Consider the following 22,004-nt stretch of genomic DNA (forward strand, 5'->3'; position numbering starts at 1 on the left):
CAGGAGGACACTGAACAGATGATGATAGAATTCTAGAATTGGCTCATGTTTTATAAATAAGAGTAACAAGCATAAAAGGCAGCATTATAAATGTATTATGGATATGAAATGTATCCATAATAGGTATCAATCTCACTAGATTTGGACTCTTCTCTCTCTTGCTAAAGCATCTTTTTTCTTTCTCTTCCATTAGACTCAAGTGATACAGATGTAGATGTTTTATATGTAGATGCAGAAATAGTGAAATAATCACAGCAAAACGTGTGTGTCTGCTCATGTTGTGTGTGCAAGTGCATATGTATTTTTGAGACCCTTTTATTTCACAATTTTAGGATATTTAAATATATGTAATGAGAAGATAGTACAATAAAAGACATTGAGATCAATATAAAAGAAAACTCAATAAATGTAAATCTGTAAAAATTCTATTTAATTTTTTAAAATTGAGGTTGGATCATTTCTCAATTTCCTTTCTTCTCTTCAAATCCTCTTAATATCCCCTCGCTCTCCTTCAAAGTCATCACCTATCTTTCTTTAATTGTTATTGTGTGCATATAAGTACATGTAAATCCAGATATGTTCTTAAACATAAGCTGCACAGTTCATATACTGTTACTTCTTTCCTGCTAATTTCATATAATATTCCTTTGATATTTGCTTTCAGGGAAAACCTTTTTCTAAGGCAAGGTTCTTTGCTTGCTAGGAGATTGCCAAGTTTGGTAGACTGCTTGCATGATTAACCCTAGGGATCTGCCTTTCTCTACCTTCCTGGAGCTGAGATTCAAATCACATGTCATCCTGCCAGCCATTTGATGTAGGTTCTAGGGCTGGAGTTTAGGTTCATAATTTGCATTTACCAAGTATTTTACTAACTGATCTCCCCAGCACAAGTAAAATAATTTTGTTGTTAATTTCTTGTAAATACAAGCTTGCATTTTTAACTTTGGACAAATTTAAAATAGAAGTGATTAGGCAAGAGACTGAGACTTTCCAACTGGAGAGGAACTGGGAGGAGGGGGAGGAGGAGGAAGAGGAAGAGAAGGAGGAGGAGGGGAAGGTGGAAGAGAGGTAGCCACAATAAGAATTTAGTGTATGAGAAAATATTTCAAAAGGATCCTTTACTATATATGGTTTCTAAATTTTTTATTTTTGATATTTAGGTTTAATTATGTTTAACAGTAATTATAGGAAAATATAATTTACAGTCCTCTGAGCTGACACAAAGTACTGAACTACACTTTACTAAATGGCAACAGTATTAGTGAAACCACATGGTATAAAATTCTCTATTATTGCTTGTGTGTCTGAGTCTGCACATGTGAGAGTCACAACATATAAAGCTGATATTACTAAATTGGAGTATGAAAAGACAATTCTTGAAAAACAGAATGTATTTAGTTTCTATACTTTAGGTATACTTCAATATTTATTTTCATGTGTGAGAGAAAACAAACTTCAACCCTCTATATGCCCCTTTATAAGCATTTTTCCCTTATTATGATTTCCCCTCTCCTTTTAATGTTTATTTTTCTTTTATTGAAAATACTCTTTAGCTTTTATCTTTTAATACCAGAGATATATCCTTATATATATAAGAGAGGGAACAGTTTAAAATAATTTTATTGGTGTTCTTTCAGAATACATCTGAAGTAAAAGGTCTCTTGAATTAATCCATATTGACCTTTAACAGTCCTTTGCTTTCTTCATTTTTTCTGCATATTATAAATTCTTCATTAACATTTAATGATAAAAATGGAAAGTTATTTATAAAAGTAATTCTGTCTCTGTCTCTCTGTCTCTCTGTGTGTCTCTGTCTCTGCCTTTCTTTCTCTCTCCTCTTTCTCTCATGTGTGAGTGTTTTAATGAGTATGTTGTATTGTGTTGTATTGAGAATCAAACCTAGACTTCTGTATACTAGGAATTTCATGACCACTTGATCTACACTACAGCTACCACCACCAACAACAAATCTTTTCTGTTATTGAAATAATAAAAACATTTGGGTAGCAAACAAGTTTCTGTGTCTAACTCTAATTTTGGGTGCTAATTATTTAATTAATAAAATGTTAAAATCCTAATCTTAAAAACTGGGTTAGTTTGGTTCAATGGGAGAGTTAGATGAGATTTTAAAGGTAAATGCAATATTCTAAAGATATGAACTTTCATGTGTATATGTAAGGCCAAATTTTATTAATTACATATTAGTCTTAGAATACAGATGACTCTTGTAATATCAGTAATCTGTGCCTATAATATTTTAACTAACTAAAACTTCCAATAATCTCCATCAAAGATTTTTCTTTGTCCTGTGACATTCTGGATTAAATTGTCAATTTAAAATGATTACATATTAGAAAATGCAAAGGCAAAAAATATCCTAATGCGTACTTAAGAGTAATAGGATTTTAAAATTTCTTCGATATTAAATGGAACTTAATAAGTGCCCCAAAGGCAAATGCATCTTTTAAACTAATTATCTGTTCTGTGTATTCTGCTTAATATTAAAAGATACTGATTAAATAAAATCAATCACATTCTTCTGTAGTCACATCTCCCATTGATTAAATAAAAATATACAGGTACTGTATTAATTCTAATTAAAAATATAGTACACTGAGAATTATATACTCAAGATAATTTTCAAAACTAAAACATTTATTTATTTCATCCTCAGTATTTAAAAATATGTACTGAAGAGTGGAAAAGCTGTAATATGTTATCTGAATTCTGAGCCTGGGAAGGAGCAATTGCCTTTTTCTGCATAAGACCTTAATGTAACTCGAGAAGACACAACCTGCAGGCAGGTTAATTTAATAGCCAACCTTCATCTACCCATGCTGATTGTATGGGTAGCATCTCCCATAATTTTCATTTCAGGAGGCAGGGCTCTATCTGGAAAAGATCTCAGAGGTGGGATCATTATTACGTGGGCTTCAGTTTCTCTTGCTTCTCTTTCTCATCTGTAGTTACTATATTTCAGCCTGCCCCCTTACCTTTTTCATCTGCCAATGCTACCTGCTCTAAGTTCATGCCAGTGGCTAGCTAATATCTCTCCCGATTGAATGAAGACAAGCCCCTCTATTAGTATCCATAAACCACTAATTCAAAGCAAGAGGTAACAAAGTGACAGAGAGATTTTTAGGTTATTCTACAATAATTGTTATTGCTTTTATACTGAAACTATTGGGTTTTGTCAAGGTAGTATATAACTTTGGCTTCTGACATCAGATCTTAGACCTTTTTCTCACATTTTTTTTTTATTATTATCCAGTAGTCCCTGTGAGTTCTCACTGAGATTCTTGTGAGGTTAACTGCATAACTGTATCTTAACTATCAAACATTAGCATTACTTCAGCACAATGGAAACACTGCAATATCTGCTTATCTCCACATCATGTGATTGTTCATGGTAATTAGTTCCTTGGCTATCACTCATTGTGATCCTCATCTCCAGCTCTCTCGGCTTTCCCTTTCTATCAGCTTGCTAAGTTATATTTTCTCATTTTGGGAAATAGAACTCTAAGTTGTCACGAAAATGTCATTATTTCTGTTCAATCTATATACACCCAGGCATTTTCTCCAAATATTCATTGGTTTTACCAGAATCAAGTATACATTTTTTTATTTCAATTTCATTAAGGAAATATTCTAATATGTTTAAAATATGTAATGGAAAAGTAGCACATTTTTATTATCTCTCAGTTATGTAATGCTTATCAAACACATTACAATAAAGCCTAGGAAATATCAAACTTATACACAATAACTTCTATTACTTTGTCATGTATTTTTAAGTGTTTCTTCATATGCAAAGCTGTATGGACTCATATAAATACATTTGCACAATGCATTTATACTTATATGTACCACACATGATACACAATGCACACCTGTTTGTATATAATCTATATTACTTATTAACTTGCACTTTTTCAGTAAATCACATGTATTATATGAAATCCTTAAATATTTCAGCAAACACCTTCTACTATTAAGCATAATATTACACATAAAAATTACTATTCTGGATCCTAAGAAAATTAACAACAATTCTATTTTATCACTTGTTACTCTGCCCTGCATTTAAATATTGCGATTATCTGAAACGTAAGTTCTATTGCTTTTATTTGCTTTTTTGCCTCTTAGAGAAACAGGTTCTGAGTTTAGACACATACATTGTATTCAGTGATTGGACTGAACCATTTAGAGAGCCTCCATCTTTTTACTGAGCATTCCAATTAGTTGCTTCATCATAGGAGACAAAGAATATGTTTTTCTATCTCGGATACCTTCGAAGATTCTTGCTGTCCATGATGTGTGAGGAAAGTCTCCTTTTGGTTGCTCAAGAGTTTCTGAGTTCCCTAGTTCATGACATAAGACTGGATAAAGTGCAATAGGAGAGAGATTAATATAATGGTGACAGATAGTTTTGAACAGGCTTTGGTAGAAATGACTAAGATTTGTCTGTCTGTCGTTGACTTACGTGTTCCATACACTGAGTAGATTAGAAACTAGGATTATTATTAAAATTATGTTTTCAGTAAACACTCTGCCCTGCCTCTTGTCATTCTATAATAATATCAATTAATTCTATGAATTTCTCCTCTCAAAGAGATACTTGACCAAAGTTCCTTTTTTTTCTTTTTTTTTTTAACAATTTAATAAATCTTTGATTTCAACCTCGTACAGCAGTATTTGATAAACATGTTATGGAAGGGTCTTCTAAAATGAATTGTAGTTCAGGAAATCTTGATTTCTTCTAGAACTTTTCTAGATTTAAAGCTGCATCAGAATTCTATGGCTTTCCATTATGCTGTTTAGCTTTTAGGATATCTTACCCATAGATATAGACACACACTTACCCATCTTAGATATAGATACACATTTATTAATTCATTCTCTCTCTCTTTCTCTCTCCCCCCTATTTCCCTCTTCCTTTCTAGAGTTCTACTTGCTAAGACAGTAAAACATAATTTTTGTGTTATTTTTAATATCCTGGATCTTCCTTTACCTCCTGGCTTAGATATTGGATATAAGATAAAATATAACTGTACACAAATACATAAGAAATCCAAGTTTCAAACCAAACTTTTCATCCACAGTAGGAAATTTTATCCAGATAATCAACTATCCTTTCAAATTGGTATTTTATACACTAAGTTCTAGAGAAGCCAGGATTGCATGTTTTTCAATTTTCTTAATCTCCCTTTTGCTTTGTACACACTGACACATGGCATACATGTGTGCTTGCACACACACACACACACACACACACACACACACACACCATACACATACACTCAAGTGACTCAAAATCATAGAAGTTGTAGATAATGGAGGATATACTGTCTTGAATGCTAACATTTTTCTATTTAGACGGGTCCTTTAAAACTATTCAAATTTGACATGCCAGGATGTTGAATATACTTTCCAGGGGGCCTCCCTCCTCCCTTTCAGAATAAAAGGAAATGTGGGGAGAGGAGGAAGGATTGTTGAAGGTGGTGACAAAGAGGGGAGGCAGCTTTTAGGATATAAAATGAATAAAAAAATAAATGAAAAAGCCTATTCCCAAATAAAAACAGTCATTCATATTTAAATTTACATAAATTGTGTAGATTTACCAGTAGTAATGGGGTACTATTACCTTACTTGTTTTCAGATTATGGATATATATAACTGTGGATTTTCCAACCAGGCCCACACAAGAGATTCTCAATACTTCTCCTACCTCTGAAAGGCACAGTCTATAGGGAGAGATGCGAGCATGTAGGAAAATGGAATATGGAATAAGTAAGAGGAAAGGAGTAAAGTTAAGGAGATTGCTGTGTGAATAGCAATGCCAGCCATGAATGAGTTCTTTCCCAAACAAAGGCATCTTTGGAGGTTTCTTATAACATTGTATTGGAACTACTAATTCTCCTCCTCCTCCTCCTCTTCCTCCTCCTCCTCCTCCTCCTCCTCCTCCTCCTCCTCCTCCTCCTCCTCCTCCTTCTTCTTCCTCTTCTTGACTTTTTATTTTATTTCTATTTTTACAACCTACAGGTCCTTTGCGTATATATTATGGCATTCCTGAGTGTGGAAATGAGTGGGTCTCTTTTGTCTATATCTGTCCCTTATGCTTTTTTCCTTTGGGCTATTTTCCTACTGTTTGTTTACTATGTCCTGTTCTGAAGTGTTTATTTTTGTTTTGTTTTATTATTTCTCAGAAATTTGTTAGCTCCTAAGGAGAGAAAGAAAGATGATGTATCTGGATAGGAGGGGTGTTAGAGAGACTCTGGAAAGAGTTGATTGAAAACTGTAATAAGGATATATTATATAAAATATGCTTCAACAAAAGATTCTTAATGATTAAGCTACTGACTGCATAGAGATGAATACAATTATCATTGTAAAACAAATGTATAACGCACAAAGGAAATGGAAATTTGTGTTCTTGATAGGGGTAGTGGTTAGTGTAGGCTGCTTAGCTGAAGTTACGCTTTGGTAAGTTGTTTCACAATCTTGTATATTCAGCTTTGAGCATCCCTTGTTTGATAGAAAGATGCCCTTTTACTTAATCCAGAGAAACAAAAAGTATATGAAAAGTCTATAGTTCCAATTCGTGTATCTCACAGATACATGATGTTATGGTAACAGGCATTGGTGTTTTATTCTCAGCTTTGTTTTTTCTGCTTTTTCATAAATTTCTCTTTTTCAGCAGACTATGCCCACTGCAGGAGCTTCAGTTCCTGAGGTATGTATGAAAAATGTTATAACTGTTACAACTGAAAGTTATGATCATCTTAGATTGATGTAATAAGTAGGTAAATGATTCCAAATCAAGCATGGCATTAACATTTAAAATAAATACAATAATGTTAATTTTATTGCCGACATTTTGATATTGAAAGTAAAATTCTTTGTATTTTCAATGATGGAAGAGTTTTGAAGAATTTTTCCTTTTATATTTGTATCAAAAACTAAGAATAACAGAAATTATTTTTCACAAAATGCATAGAGAAAATCAATATTTTGCAGAGTATGTCTGCTATGCATTTTATTCTCAGTAACAATGTATATGAAATTCTGAGTAACAATGGTAAAAATTGTGGCAAACATTCAAATCTTTTCAACTTTTTAAGATTTTCAGCATGTAGCACTTGATAATACTGTGCTGAGAAACCTTTGATCACTAGAGTGAAATAACTATCATGTAATATATGGCATCATATGCAACTTTATCAGAAGAGTATCTAATGAAAGTAAATGCCTTTTGTTTGCAAATATATTTAATTGTTGACACAGCATTTCCGTAATTTTAATGAAGACCTTTCCATAATTTTTTTCTATTCACACTACATCCCAATTGCAGCTTGCAGCCCCTTCTCACCCATCTCCCATTCCCACCTTTGCAGATTCCTTCCTCCATCACTCGCACTTCTTCTCTGAGGAGAAGTGGAAGCCCCACCCTTAGTTACCACCCTACCCTAGGACATCAAGTTCCAGAAGGAATAAACATCTCCTTTCTCACTGAGTCCTAGCCAGGAAGTCTAGGTAGGGAAAGGAGATCCAATAGCAAGCAACAGAGTCAGAGACAGTCCCCGTTCTAATTGTGAGGGGACCTATATGAAGGCCAAGCTGCACATCTGTGACAAATGTTGGGGATGGGGGTAGGCTAGGTTCAGCATGCCTTTTGATTGGTAGTTCAGTCCCTATGAGATCCTTGTACCCAGGATAGTTAACTCATAAGTCTTCCTGTGGTGTTCTTGACCCCTCTAGCTCACTCAATTCTATTCCCCACTCTTTCACAAGACTCCCCATGGTTTGCCTGATGTTTGGCTATGAGTCTCTGCATCGGTATCCATATGTTGCTGGATGAAGCCTTTCAAGAGAGAGTTATGCTAGGAGTCTGTCTGTAAACAGCAGAGTATCATTAATAGTGTCATCCCTGAATATTTTTTAGACAGGCAGGACAGTTTTTGGTTTAAATGTTTTGTGAGTTGGTTGATGTCCCCCTCTTTCCACTGGAAGTCCTGCCTTGCTACAGGAGGTGGCCACATGGGTCTCTATATCCCTCACCAGTAGCAATCTCAGCTAGAGCCACCCCCATAGACTTTCCATATCCTCCCCTGTCCCAGGACTTTATTTGTTCACAGAGATGACCCCCACTGATATCCATTCTTACCCCCATCTCTCTCCCAACTGCTTCCTCCATATTCCCAATTTTCTGAAAAAACACCTAATTGTACTTCCAAAGTGCTTGTACAAGTTTGCATGCTCATCAGCAATGAAGGATAGTTTCCCTTGCTCCACATCACTAGTGATTTTCATTTTAGCAGTTCTGAGAGGTTTAAGATGGAATCTTGTTTTGATTTGCATCAATTTTTTTCCTGATAAGTAAGGACATTGAACATTTTTAATGGATTCTTGGCCATTCTAAATAACTTTTTTGAGAATTCTCTGTTTATCTCTTTACTCCATGATTTAATTAGTTTGTTTGGTTCATTGATGTCTAATTTTTGAGATTTTTATAATATTCTTGATACCACCTCTGTTAGATATAGGATTGGTGAAAATCTTTTCCCATTCTGTAGGCTTCTGTTTTGTTATTGATGGTATCCTTAGCCTTGAAAAAAACATTTCAGTTTCATGAAATCCCATTTATTATTTATTAATCATGAGCTATTAATATTCTGATAATAAAATTGTCTCCTATACCAATGATTTCAAGGTTATTTTCAACTTTTTTCTTCTGTTAGCTTGAAAGTCTTGTTTCATGTTGAGGTCTTTGATATGCTTGGACTTAAGTTTTGTGAATGGTAGATATGGGTCTACTTGCATTTTTCTACCTGCAGACATTCAATTGAACAAAGACAATTTGTTGAAGATACTTTCATTTTTCTATTGCATGGTTTTGGTTTCTTTGTCAAATACTTAGTGTTCATTTCTCTGTGAGTTTATTTCTCGGTCTTTGAGTCTATTCCAACCTGTCTCTTCCTATACTAATACCACAAAGTTTTTATCACTATTACTCTGGAATACAGCTTGAAGTCAGGGATGGTGATACCTTCGGAAGTTCTTTATTGTACAGGATTGTTTCAGCTAACCTCAGCTTTTTGTTTTTTCCATATGAAGTGGAGAATTGCTCTTTCAAGGTCTGTAAAGATTTATGTTGGAATTTTAATGGGAATTGCATTGAATCTGTAGATGGTCATTTTTATTATGTTACTTTTCTTGGTTTTTTTTTTTTTTGTTGTTGTTGTTGTTTTTCAAGACAGGGTTTCTCTGTGTAGCCTTGGCTATCCTAGAACTCACTCTGTAAACCAGGCTGGCCTCAAACTCAAAAATCTGCCTTCCTCTGCCTCCCAAGTGCTGGGATTAAAGGCATGTGCCACCTTTTTACTATATTAATTCTACTGATCTATGAGCTTGGAAGATGTTTATGTCTTCTGATATCTTCCTCAATTTCTTTTTTCAGAGACTGACGTTCCTATCACATAAGGTTTTTGTTGTTGTTGTTGTTTTTGTTTTTTTGTTTTGTTTTTGCTTTTGCTTTGATGGCGATCCAGAAAGATATGTAATAATTTTTCTGGCTATTATAAAGGATGTTGTTTCCATAATTTCTTTCTCAGTCTGCATATTGTTTGTGTAAAGGATGGCTACTCATTTTTCTAAGTTGACTTTCTATCTAGCTACTTTGCTGAAGGTATTTATCTGTTGTAGGAGTTCTCTGATAGATTTTTTGTGGTCATTTATGTGTACTATAATATTATATGTGAATAGTGATACTTTGACTTCTTCCTTTCAATATTTGTTCATTTATCTCCTTTAGTTGCTCTAACTAGAATTTCAAAGACTCTGTTGAATAGACCCATAGAGAGTGAGCTGCCTTGTTTGGTTCCTGAGATTGCTTTACATTTCTTCCCAAATAATTTAACATTGGGTTGCTATATATGACTTTTATTATGTTTAAGTATGCACCTTGTATCCCTGATCTTGATCTCTCTAAGATTTTTAATATGAAGTGGTTTTGGATTTTATGAAAGGATTTTTCAGTATATAGTGGATGATTATGTATTTTTTTGTCTTTTAGTTTGTTTCAGTGGATTAGGTTGATAGATTTTCATGTATTGAACCACAACTTCATCCTGAGATAAAGCCTACTTGTTCATGGTGGTTAAATTTTTTATGTATTCTTGGTTCAGTTTGTTAGTATTTTATTGAATATTTTTGCTTCAGTGTTCATAAGGGAAATTGGTCTGAAGTTCTCTCTTTCTTTGTTGAGACTTTGATTTAGGTATCGGCATGGCTGTAGCCTCATAGAACGAGCTTGACAGAGTTCCCTCAGTTTCTCTCTTGTGGGATACTTTGAGGAGTATTGGTATTAGCTATTTTTGAAATTCTGGTAGAATTCTATGTTAAAGCCATCTGATCCTAGGGTTTTTTTGGGGGGGGTGTTTCTTTTTGGTTTTCTTTTTTTGTTTGTTTGTTTATTAGTTTTGGTTTTGGTTGGGAGACATTTAATGACTGCTTCTATATCAGAACAGCAATTATTCCAACTTAGGAGGACATAGTAAGCAATGAAAGTAAGAAAAATCCTTCTTCACATCCCACTTCACTGCAGTACACAGCCTCAGCAACAGATACATGCTGAGCTTAGTGCAAACATGTCAGAAGGCTTCACTCAGTTGTTCAAGATCCTGCTACTATTGAATTGCTATTTTACGCCTGTATCAGTGAGTCCGCTTTCTATGTTTATCCTGGCATAGATCTTCCTATGTTTAAGGTGAAATAAATAGTAATTTTCAATGGGAAAGAACCTCTAGAATAATAAGCAACAAGGTGGAGATGTGGCTCTAAACCCATACACATGCCTTTGTCCAAAGTTACTTTTATTTAAATATTTTTTTACTTAAAGTGAGAAATAATTGCTGGGAAGATATTTAGGTGTTTGACAGCATTTGCTCATCTTGCAAGTGGACTCAGGTTTTATCCCCATGTCCACATGGCAGCTCACAACTGTCTGTACCAGTAGTTTTAGGGCATCTTAACACTTTTTTCTGACATCCTTCTCTGACCTCCACAGGTGTATAAGTAGCACATGTCATGTATGTAGGCAATCACTCATACATATAAAATTAAATAAGTAAAACTAAACGTAAGTGCTTAAATCAAGAAGTAGATATCATTAGACTCTGTGCCATTTATTTTATTTGTGCTTAACATTTATACATATATTTACTTAAGAATTCTGATCATCAACTAAGTTTTGATATAACTTCTAGTATTCCCAATAAATTTAGAGGACTTGGCTGTTTTGGGGTTAAATTTGACCAGAAAAATATTCAAATTACAGAATAGGTCTCTAGCAACAGCAGGTACAGCTATGTAACTGTTACTATTTTTTTTTTTTGTCTAGAAACTATTAAATTTGATAGTCCTGAAATCTTGAAAGGATTCTTTAAATACCATAAATAAGAATATGACATGGTGGGCTAATTTCTCAGTATTTCTGAGTTATTTAGGTGGTTTTGCTCTAATCTCAGAAAGGGAGGTAATCCCATGCATAGCACTGGTGTAGTTACTGAGAAGGCATGTTCTGGGATCCAAGTGATGGCTGCAGTTATAATGGCAGAACACTTTTTCTTGTGGCTTTGTATAAAGCCAAGTGCTCTGTGGTTGTGGGTTTCTCATGCTGAGATTGTACAGAAAGGAGAAACTCCTGCACTGGAGGTAATCATCACTCGCTGCTTTTAGTTGTCAAGTGATCGATAGCAGCAGGCTTGAGCATTGTCATGAACATCTCTTTTGAGAGAGCAGTTTTCACCAATGTATAAACACTCCTCCTCTTAGAATCAGCATGGTACAGAAAAAGCTTGTTTGTAGAGCAAGTATTTAAAGCGAGGTTTTTTTATTTTTCATTTATTCTTTCTTTCTGTTTTCTGTGAATGGTGCCTGGCTTTTCCACTCTTTTTATTATAATGATTATTCTCTGAGAATTCAAATACAATGCATTCCCCTGTTAAGATCTGTTGCGTGACTCCTGAAGCCTGAGAATAAAAAACATTGAATTTTGGGTTTAAAATGTCTGCATAGTAAACACAAGTGGTTGATATTTGAAAATGCTCAAATATCAATAACTGCATTTTTTTTTATTTTGTGGTTATATGTTCTATATTCTCGTGGTCTTTTAGAGTAGTTTTTTTCAATGTTTGAATGATTTCTCTTGTCTAAAGGAATAATTTTCCCACTCATTTTTACCCAGGATAATTTATCTGGCAGAAGGGAATTTATCTTAAATTGTGGTTTAGAGCTCCAAATGCTGAAACATGAAACTACAGGTTAAAAGGCAAACCCAGCTCACTGTTTTTCTCAAAAGATTTTTTCTGTGTGAAGTCGAGGGGAAGAAGACGGGAAGCTCTCCCTGAAACAAAATAGTTTTAACACTGGTAATTTGCTTTCTAATATCATAATGGCAAGGTTAATGCACTCTTAGACTGGCAGGTGAATCTCTCTGGACAGCCTTTTATAAGGATGTAAATGATTCCCCTCCTTGGTCCTCATAGGACAGAGAGTTATCTAAGTGGATATCAGAAACTATATCTAACAATTCTCTTTGTTATCTTATGCTATACGATACAATACCATAAGTATCTCAGAGAACTTCTAGACAGGTTGGAAACAAATATGAAACAAATGAGTATAATAATAAGCAAACACTGGGAGCAAGGGAAATAGATTATTAGTTTCTCCTGACTTTTTATTTAAACTTGATTATTTCTCCAAACTCAGCCAAATAACATATTTTCCCAAAGTAAGAAATACCCTTATTTTTTTGACATATGTGTTTCTAAGTGAATGTTTGCCATTTTAGTACTAAGTAAATTATGCACAATAAACAATATGTACCTATTTTTGTAGTGCAGGCTGTGGAAAGCTAGGCAAATGTTTTAACCTGGTATCATCTACAGAAGATTTATAAATTTCTCTATAGATCTTGGTGGGGTTTTTTTGTCAATATAGATTTTAAAAATAAAATCTCGTCAGCTGAAAATTCAGTTTTAAGTTTTAAGTGATTTTTTAAAATTTTCTCCTCTGTAGCATTTATTTAGTGCCCTCCACAGAATGATCCCTTTATTCACTGCTCTTGATGATGTCTGGAGAGTCGTACCACAATGACCAATTCTCATAATGACTAAATAGATGCTTCAGTACCTCAATATAGACCAATGTTTCTTCTCATAAATTTTCAGTGTGGTACAAATAAATACTTTGTTGTAAATTTGGAGTTATAAAGATCACAAGTTGTATTTTCTTGTCTTGGCATTTTAGAGTTTTAAATAACAATTAATATGATATATGGTAGAATCATTGCTTTAAACTATTTTTACACACATATTTTTGCCCCCCCACCTCATATAAAGGCATCAGATAATCCTGAAGTAAGCTATTTCATTTCCGTCTACCATAATGTTATATTTTTTAACTGGCCTAGTTGAGCACTTTCAAATATAAGTGCTTGCCTCAGTGATTTAAAAATGTGTTATGGAAGTATTTTTTTTCATGAACATGAATTTGAAACTAAAGTCTCTTTCTAATGGCAAGAACAATGAACTCTTGAAGAGGTTTTCCTTCATTCATTTTACATTATTTGAACTTTGTATTTATTGGGCACATATTCTAATCAGGTACAATACTAAAGAATTTATTAGGTTTTCTTTTATTTTGTACTAAATTTCAAAGACTCTTTGAAGTAGGTGAAAGCATCACTGCTTTGCATAGGAGCATCAGATTGTGTAATATGTGAGCAGCAAAGATGTGCTTCTTCCCATGCCTCCTAATGTCAAGTCTCATCTATGATAGACTCTTCGTATGCATTGTACTGATAATCTACCTGTCATATATAAAACCCTGTTATGCATAAAAAGATGTTTTCTCTTAAAGCTACATAAGAACATATGTCCACGTTGCAGCAATTAAAAAACACATTAACAATTCTCTAGATCAAATATTGCATGTATGTGAGTAAGTGATAGGAAGTATATGGGCACTAAACCACGAAAACATGGGCAGACATTCCTAATCAATTAGCAGAGTGTTTCTTAGTAAGCATAGATATTCCCCAAGTCTTCTTTTCTTTTTCTTTTTTAATTAGATATTTTCTTTATTTACATTTCAAATGTTCTCTCCTTTCCTGATTTCCCCTCTGAAATCCCCCTATTCCCTCTCCACTTCCCCTTGCTCACCAACCAACCTTCTCCCATTTCCTAGCCCTTGCATTCCCCTACACTGAGGCATAGAACCTTCACAGAACCAAGGGCCTGTCCTCCCATTGATGACTGACTAGGCCATCCCCAAGACTTCTTAATGCAAAATTCTATGACTGTAGAAATGTTAGTTTTTAGACCTTGGTTGTTATGAAATTATTATGCAGTGATTAAGGGATACTCTGTATCGGTAGGACAAAGTTCTCTTCTATATTATCCTTTGTTTTTATTATTCTCAGGAGTATAAAATTCCTATTGAAATGAAGAATAAATGACTAGAAAAGCTGCCCTAACATCCAGCCAGAGGTCTGAATGTCAAGAACATGATGTCAAAATATTATAAGCCAGTTTTCCACAGATTGCAGAACAACTGTAGAAGTTCTTAATTAGAAGGGTGGGTTGCTGTCATCAATGAGTAAGCCAGTGTAGCTGGATAGAGCAAATGGGATGCATCTGTTTGTAGAATATTGACTATGAGAAAACAAAGATGAAGGGATGTTGGTTCATTTGGTGATGGTTACTATAATCTAGAAAAAAATAGTATTATTATTCTGGTTTAAGCCATTGATGGCATAATCAAAGAGTTGTTAAAAAGGAAAACTATGTATGTTAAATACATAGAAAGAGAGATGGAAAGGACATTTGCATACAGAAGCTAAGTTTCAGGATTGAGATTGTGTATTTAAACATCTTCATAAAATTGAAATGGAAAATTTTGTGATGAAATGAAGTTACCCTGAAAGCTAGAGTTTGTTTTCAAGATGTTTAGGCCAAATAGGATCCCAAATAGGATATAATAATAAGCAAATGAGACTGAGATTACACATAGTGAAATATGAAGACAACCGTGAGGAGGAGCAGAATCCTTGAGGCATGAGCTCAAGAGACCAGAAGTCATTCACTCTGACACCACTGTAGTTTCTGTAGAGAAGAGGACTCTTTAGTGTATCATTGAGAAGCTTATTGATGATCTGAAGAAAAGATGACTAGTAGTGATAATTCTTGAGTGATTTGAAAAGGTTAAGGGGAGAGAAAGAAGAGGAAAGAGGAGAGCAACTATATGTATATATGTATATACATTCAGACACATGCACACACACAAAAACGCACATGTGTATGTATTTAGTTTTTTACCTATTTATTTCACTATGGGAACAAAGGAATTCCAAGAAGCAGAAACTAAATTTCTCAATATATATAAGGTCTCTAATATACATAGTAGCTTCAAAATTCATTTTAGTTAGAAATAATTTTCAATGATGAATGCATTTATAAATACTATTTTTAGTACTAATTGAAATCTTTCTATAGTAATCTTTTTATTTTATTGCTTACTTAATCAAAAAAAGTTGTAATAGTCCTTACCCTTACAGACTTTAGACCTTGGCTGCTTCTGGATCACTAAATTTTGATTTCATCCATACTGGTTCTTTAATTTGATACAATATTTTGGTCATGTTTCCATGAAATATATTGATTTGGTTAAAAGCAAAAGTTTTTGTATTTTTAGAACATATTCCAGATTAGCTAATTGGGCCTACATTTATAATTTTAGCGATATTTTAAAAGACTGCCTCTAACAACCATTTCTGACTCTTAAATTTAACTCAATTTATAAAATATATTTTATCTGTTTTTTCTTTGTTACAGGAAAGACAGTCAACAGCTAAAAAAGAAAAGAGCAGCTCCCAGCAGCCAAATAAAGTGACAGATAAGAACAAAATGCAAAGAGCTAACTCAGTTACTATGGATGGACAAGGTTTGCAGGTAATGGTTTCAAAAGTCCAAATTATAGTAGCACTCATATTTGTTTCTTTCATACTCTGAGAAGCACATATGTTCAGTTATCAACACATTCTTTCATCATGTATATTATTTCAGTAGACTTCTTCAGATAGATCGTTATTAATTTATCAAAATGTCAGTCTTATACTTGATTGACAGAATGACATTCAGGATAAATTAATGGTTTATAACATTATCTCCATTTAAAGTAAAATTGGCAAAAAAATAATATGAATCTGAAAGTTAAAACTAATATTTAACTTTATGATTTACACACATGCTATTTACATCTATTATGTGCCTCTATCCAGTTATAATCATTTATACAAACACACATGTATACATACATATGTTCACTCACATACATGTACAAACTTTGTATGGGTCTAATTTTGAAGGGTTAATTTAATTGTGAACATATACCTTTAGGAAAAAGTGCTATCTGTGTGAATATTTTTTTTTAAAAAAAATAACAAAATGAGGTATTCAATGTAATATATCAATATTTTTACATTTCACATTGAACTCAAATATCATACATAATTATATTTTAGATGAAAAATAGTGGCTGAAATTTTTTATAAACTATGAATTATCACTGACTTCTGACATAAAACATATTCTTTCCACCAACATTATAAAATGTTTTATGAAATAAATATATTTAGCTAATTTGCTGATGTTATAAAAATGAGTATTTGTTAAACTATATATTGTTTTAATGTTTAGAAATTCCTTTTTCCCTTAATGTTTTGAGTTGTAAGGTTTTTTTGATTTATACTTTCTTCTTAATGCATTTAAATTTTCAGGCCTTGCATCAACTGCTTATCACGTGGATGACTGCAGAATACAGTTGCAGACAACATTTGGCATTCTAATAAATATTAATTGTAATCATATTTAATTGATGATTTTATCTTTAATAAATATTAAATTATTTGTGATACTATGTATCACATGCTTCATATCCCATAATAAGTAGCATAGCTAATAGTAAACAGAATATGTCTAATAACTGCTTAATTAGAATTTTGAAAAGTTCACTGATACTTAAATAATAAATGCTTACCAATTGATAATGAGGTAATTTTTGTAATCTAATTAAATATACTACACATAGAAAATATTTCCTGAGTAATTAAACTTAAATGCAAAGAGAAATTCCAAACAAATGGCATTATAGCCATATATTATATTATAATATATATATAATATAATATAATATAATATAATATAATATAATATAATATAATTCATCCATCACTGAATATGTCTCAGTGACATTTTTGGAAATTATATCTGTATATTTCATAATCTCATATATGATTCATCTCAAATTTAAAATCTGACTACAATTTTGATAGTGAAAATTTTATTGTATCTCATCCACTCTTTCCAAGACAATCAACACTTTAATATGCATTATAAGCACTGATTAGTTTTCATTGTTAGCAATTCTGGGTTACTGCCTAATACACAATTTGTAAATTTAAGCACATTTAAGATGTACTTAGGAACATATTCCTTACCATGAAAAAGGAAGCTTGGAACATTTGCAAATGATTCAGATATTACAAGCATTCTGACGCTATTTTATATATATTTGGCATAGTTTGTATTGGTGTGATAATTTTCTCAACATGAACTCAGTGTCATTATATATATTATTACTATATTTAAAACTATTGTTTTGATGGGCAGAATTAGAACATACCCCTTATACCTGACATTAGTCCGGGCAGATCCACAGTCTGACTAAGAAATGCCTTGGCCTAGACTATGTGTTTTACTCCTACAATATCTTATACTTTTCTTAACAAATCTAAATATACCTAAGGTTAGAATTTGTAAATACTGTGCTCATTCATTCATCACTGTGTTGTTTGAAGGTCTGAAACAAAGGAAATTATTTACTAGAAAAAATGATTTCTATCCTCTCATTTTCCAAGCTTTACATAGTCAAATTTGATATTTTCCAGTTTAAAGCAAGAATTAAATGTTGCACACATGGTATCAAAAGTTTTATAGTTATGTGGTAATATAGCTTTTATTTTAATATTTATTTGAAAAGAAGCTGAAGTATTTATTCCTCTATGGTTAAGAACAGACATGTTAAATTGTACATGATCAACAATCATAACTCTTCCAAACAAGGCTGGTATATGAAATTATCAGCTAAAAGTGTTAGCTGAGAAATGAAGATATAAATTCAGACAAAACAGTGTTAAATAAATAGAGGTGTAATTGTCAAGAATTTTGGGTTTAATTGTGTATTATTCTGTACATAATTGTGTTTCATCTGGGATGTGGGACCTCACATAGTTTTATTCAAATGAAAAACAGGGAAAATTCATTAACAATTATTTGATTCAAAATAGAAAATATTTTATGGTTGCTTATCACTTTTGGAATAGTAAAATCATTGTTTCTTGAATTAATGCAAAAAAATATACCAGGATATTAATTATCTGTGACCTTTATAACATGTATGTCCCGAAAAAGCATTGAGTTGCAGCCCAGTTTGCACATAACTCATTGACAGGAGAGGTCTACACTGCTATAAGAAGATTAATCATAGTTAGGCACATTCATCTTCTTCCTTTCCCACTAACCAGTATAATGATCAGGATTATTATTTCTAATTAGAGGAAGTAATAGATCATGCATAACCCTAGGATGAATCTCATTAATTAACCCAAGTCCTAGGGGACTTCAAATAGCAGTGGTTTGGCACTCTGTCTTTGTCATAGCTCACACCATAGGTTTACACTTCAAACATAATATCAAATATAATGGAAATGTCAGTTTTTAACATACGGGAACTCTAATGATAATAAGGATTATCCTATGTGTGAACAAATAAGGAAAAAAAAGTAATCAGATAAACTTGCTATGAGATATTTACCTTCATCCTAACTATTATGTAAATTTTGTTAGTAAAAACATCACCAGACAATGAAAACATACAGTTTGTATTCAAATCTATGACAGAGGGAACCTTAATTCTTAATGTCTTAGTTCAAACTGGTGTGTTTTTTCACACAATTTATTTATCCTGATGTCTTTCTGATTTTATGCTTTGTAATCATCACAAATGAATTAAAGATAATCACATGTACTGTGACAACTGTTTCGTATGTATTCAAGTCAGTTCACATCTTTAGTCAGTGTATACAATGCCCTAATCTCACTGACTCTTTTTAAGTCAGTTATTTATTGTCATTCTAACCCCTGTTTATATGCTGAGTTATTGGTTTACAGTTTTAAAAGCTACCATCTTTCAGCCAGGTTGTGGTGGCACATGTCTTTAATCCCTGCACTTGGGATGCAAAGACAGACAGATCTCTGAGTTTGACACCAGCCTGGTCCACAGAGTGAGTTTCAAAAGAAACAGTGCTATGCAGAAAATAATTTTGCCTCAAAATGAAACAAGACAAACAAATAAAACAAAACAAGAAGATACAAAATAAACTACCACCAACGACATAAAACAACTGACTACAACTGTTCAACTGAGTCTACCTCTATAAAAATATTGTGTTAGGTCCTAAATAATAAACAGTACACAGAGCTCTTTTTTATCATCCTTGAAATATTTTGGGGTGGACATGAAATAAATTTTAAGCATTAAAATACTTAAAATTTCTAAAAATGTAATTGTGAGATATTTTCACAAAACTTTATTCGTATATGTCAGCCATACCAAGTTGTAGAAACTAAGTAAACTGTTTATGTTTACTTCATCCATACATAGTACATATGATTTACATTACAATACAAATCCATTGCTTTGAAAGGAGTTCTGTGAGGAGAGGCACTTAATTTCACAACACTGATTTCTAGAAATCAGGATGAAGAATTTGAATGCATTAAGTAGTTGAGGCAACCTATCTAATGATACTTTCTTATCCTTTATCTGAGACAATTCAAATCATAAAGCAGAAGACTCACATTGAGTATGCCCTTAATCTTAATTGACAATGGCATAATATATGATAAAATAGAGTATCTTTCACAGTTTTGCCACCGATTTTTTAATTGCTTCTTCTGAAGGAGTATGTGTATTAGTATGTTTGACAAACAATGAAGTATTTCTCTCTGCCTGATTCCATATGTATCCTGTTCTGGACCCCCATGAGCCTTATTTGTCTTCCATATCCACCATGTTTAGATTATACAGCATGTAAGAGAATGAAAAACAAGGCAGTGACAGCCAACATTACTGTTAGTATTTTTGTCTCACTTAATCAGTGTAGTGTGGTAGAGTATAAGGGAAGCTCCACACTTTCATCAGAAATAGTGCTTAGTCTGCTGTACCTTCAAAGCCACCTGGGGCTCCTCTTGATGTACACAGTCCATGCTAGATAGGAAGGAGAGGGATAGACACTCTTCTTCCTTTAGAGAGCCGATGATCCAGCCATTCTATATTTGGGTCAGGGGTCTTTGATAACAAAATGCGCCAGGACAGCTTTGGCTTACACTTGAGACATTTTTTTTTTTTTATCACAGAGCTGGAGACAGAGATACCCAAGAGCATGGCAAGATGAACTTTTTGATTATGAGCCCCCTTCTTTGGGTTTGAAGGCAGCAACTATCTTACTGTGTGCTCACATGTCTTTTCTGTGTGCTGGAATGAGGAGGCAATCATAGAAACTGCCGATGTACTTCACCAGATGAGACATAAGCATGCTTTTCTACTTATTTACCCTCTCACATAACAAGACATTGGAAGCTCAATATCTTAAGCACTCGTTTATATTTGTACACATATTCATAAGTATACACTCATGGTCTATAAGCATTAAAAGCCAGTGAGATGAAGATATGATAGGAAAGATCTCCAAACTCTATTGTTCCCCCCTATTTTTTTAGACCCAAAGCATTTCAACTTGTCAAACTTGACAAAGACTAGATAGTATCACAGGTCTCTTTGGCTCTCAAATCTAAGACTTCTGTCTGCTTGGCATCCACATTTACTCAAGCAGTTAGGCCTTCTTTTTATAGAAGCAAAGGTTAACACAGTTTTACAGCTTTTTCTCTGAGTATAGAAAAATATGCCAGATTTGCCTGGAATAAAATTTCTGCTCTGATGAACATTATGTGCTCCCTTAACACCTGAGCCTCATAGCTACTTCTTTGTCTCTGACAGCACTGAATGGAGAGAAAATGTGTATTAGCTGAGTTAGTTAGGCATTATCAAAGAAGCACAGAGCCACAGTAACTGATGACACACACACAAATGCCTTCGATATTATCTTATTTTATAAACACAGTGATGCAGAGAGAAAGGGGGCAACTGACTCCATTCTGTATTCCCATCTTGGGTATTTGACATTCTTACATGTAAACTATCATCACTCTAAATTCTTGAAGTTCTCTTGCATTTTTCTAAGTGATTTTATTTATTTCTCCATCCAACTAGCCTCAAAATGACACCCTTGTATCATTTACTGCTATTTTATACAAGACTGCTTATTTTATAATGTAGTCTATGATATATGTATATATATAAATAATATATATAAATATATATATGTTATATATTATTTATATTATATATATTATTTATATATATGTATTATATATATCTATAAGTCATAATAAGAAATTTGGAATCCATTTTAACAATATTTTTTAGAATTTAGAATGATGCCTTTAAATATTTCGATATATGTCTCAAAAACTGATTTCAAAAGAATTCAGAAGAATTCTGACCAAGTGTGAATTTTAAAGATAACTTAATATAGTGATTAACTGTGCAAGAAGTGAGGAAAGAAAAACAATCATTATTGTTAGTATTTGAATTTTTATAATTTTTCTCAAATACTTATTTATGAGCTGGGGAGAAGGCTCAGTCAAGAAAGTACTTGCAACACAAAAATGATGACCTGGGCTCAAGTTCCCAGTACCTAGCCAGGAGCAGCAACAGCATGGTACCTTACAACTGGAGCACTTCAGAGACAAGAAAAACCC

The 22,004-nt window shown here is 33.0% G+C and overlaps 1 protein-coding gene across 6 annotated transcripts in view; it reads left to right on the forward strand.

The window, feature by feature from the left end:
• The window catches only part of Dgkb (diacylglycerol kinase beta), a 716,847-nt gene that overhangs the window by 255,310 nt on the left and 439,533 nt on the right, over positions 1-22,004 (forward strand). For 4 of the 6 annotated variants that reach the window (XM_031355722.1, XM_031355727.1, XM_031355723.1 and 1 more), the window contains 2 exons: positions 6,698-6,733; positions 15,897-16,013. In XM_031355722.1, coding sequence (XP_031211582.1) covers positions 6,698-6,733; positions 15,897-16,013 — 153 coding nt within the window. The remainder of the gene's footprint in view (positions 1-6,697; positions 6,734-15,896; positions 16,014-22,004) is intronic. The other 2 variants (XM_031355725.1, XM_031355728.1) reach the window with 1 other exon arrangement.

Source organism: Mastomys coucha, unplaced genomic scaffold (genome assembly GCF_008632895.1).
Source record: "Mastomys coucha isolate ucsf_1 unplaced genomic scaffold, UCSF_Mcou_1 pScaffold6, whole genome shotgun sequence".
Lineage (NCBI taxonomy): Eukaryota > Metazoa > Chordata > Mammalia > Rodentia > Muridae > Mastomys > Mastomys coucha.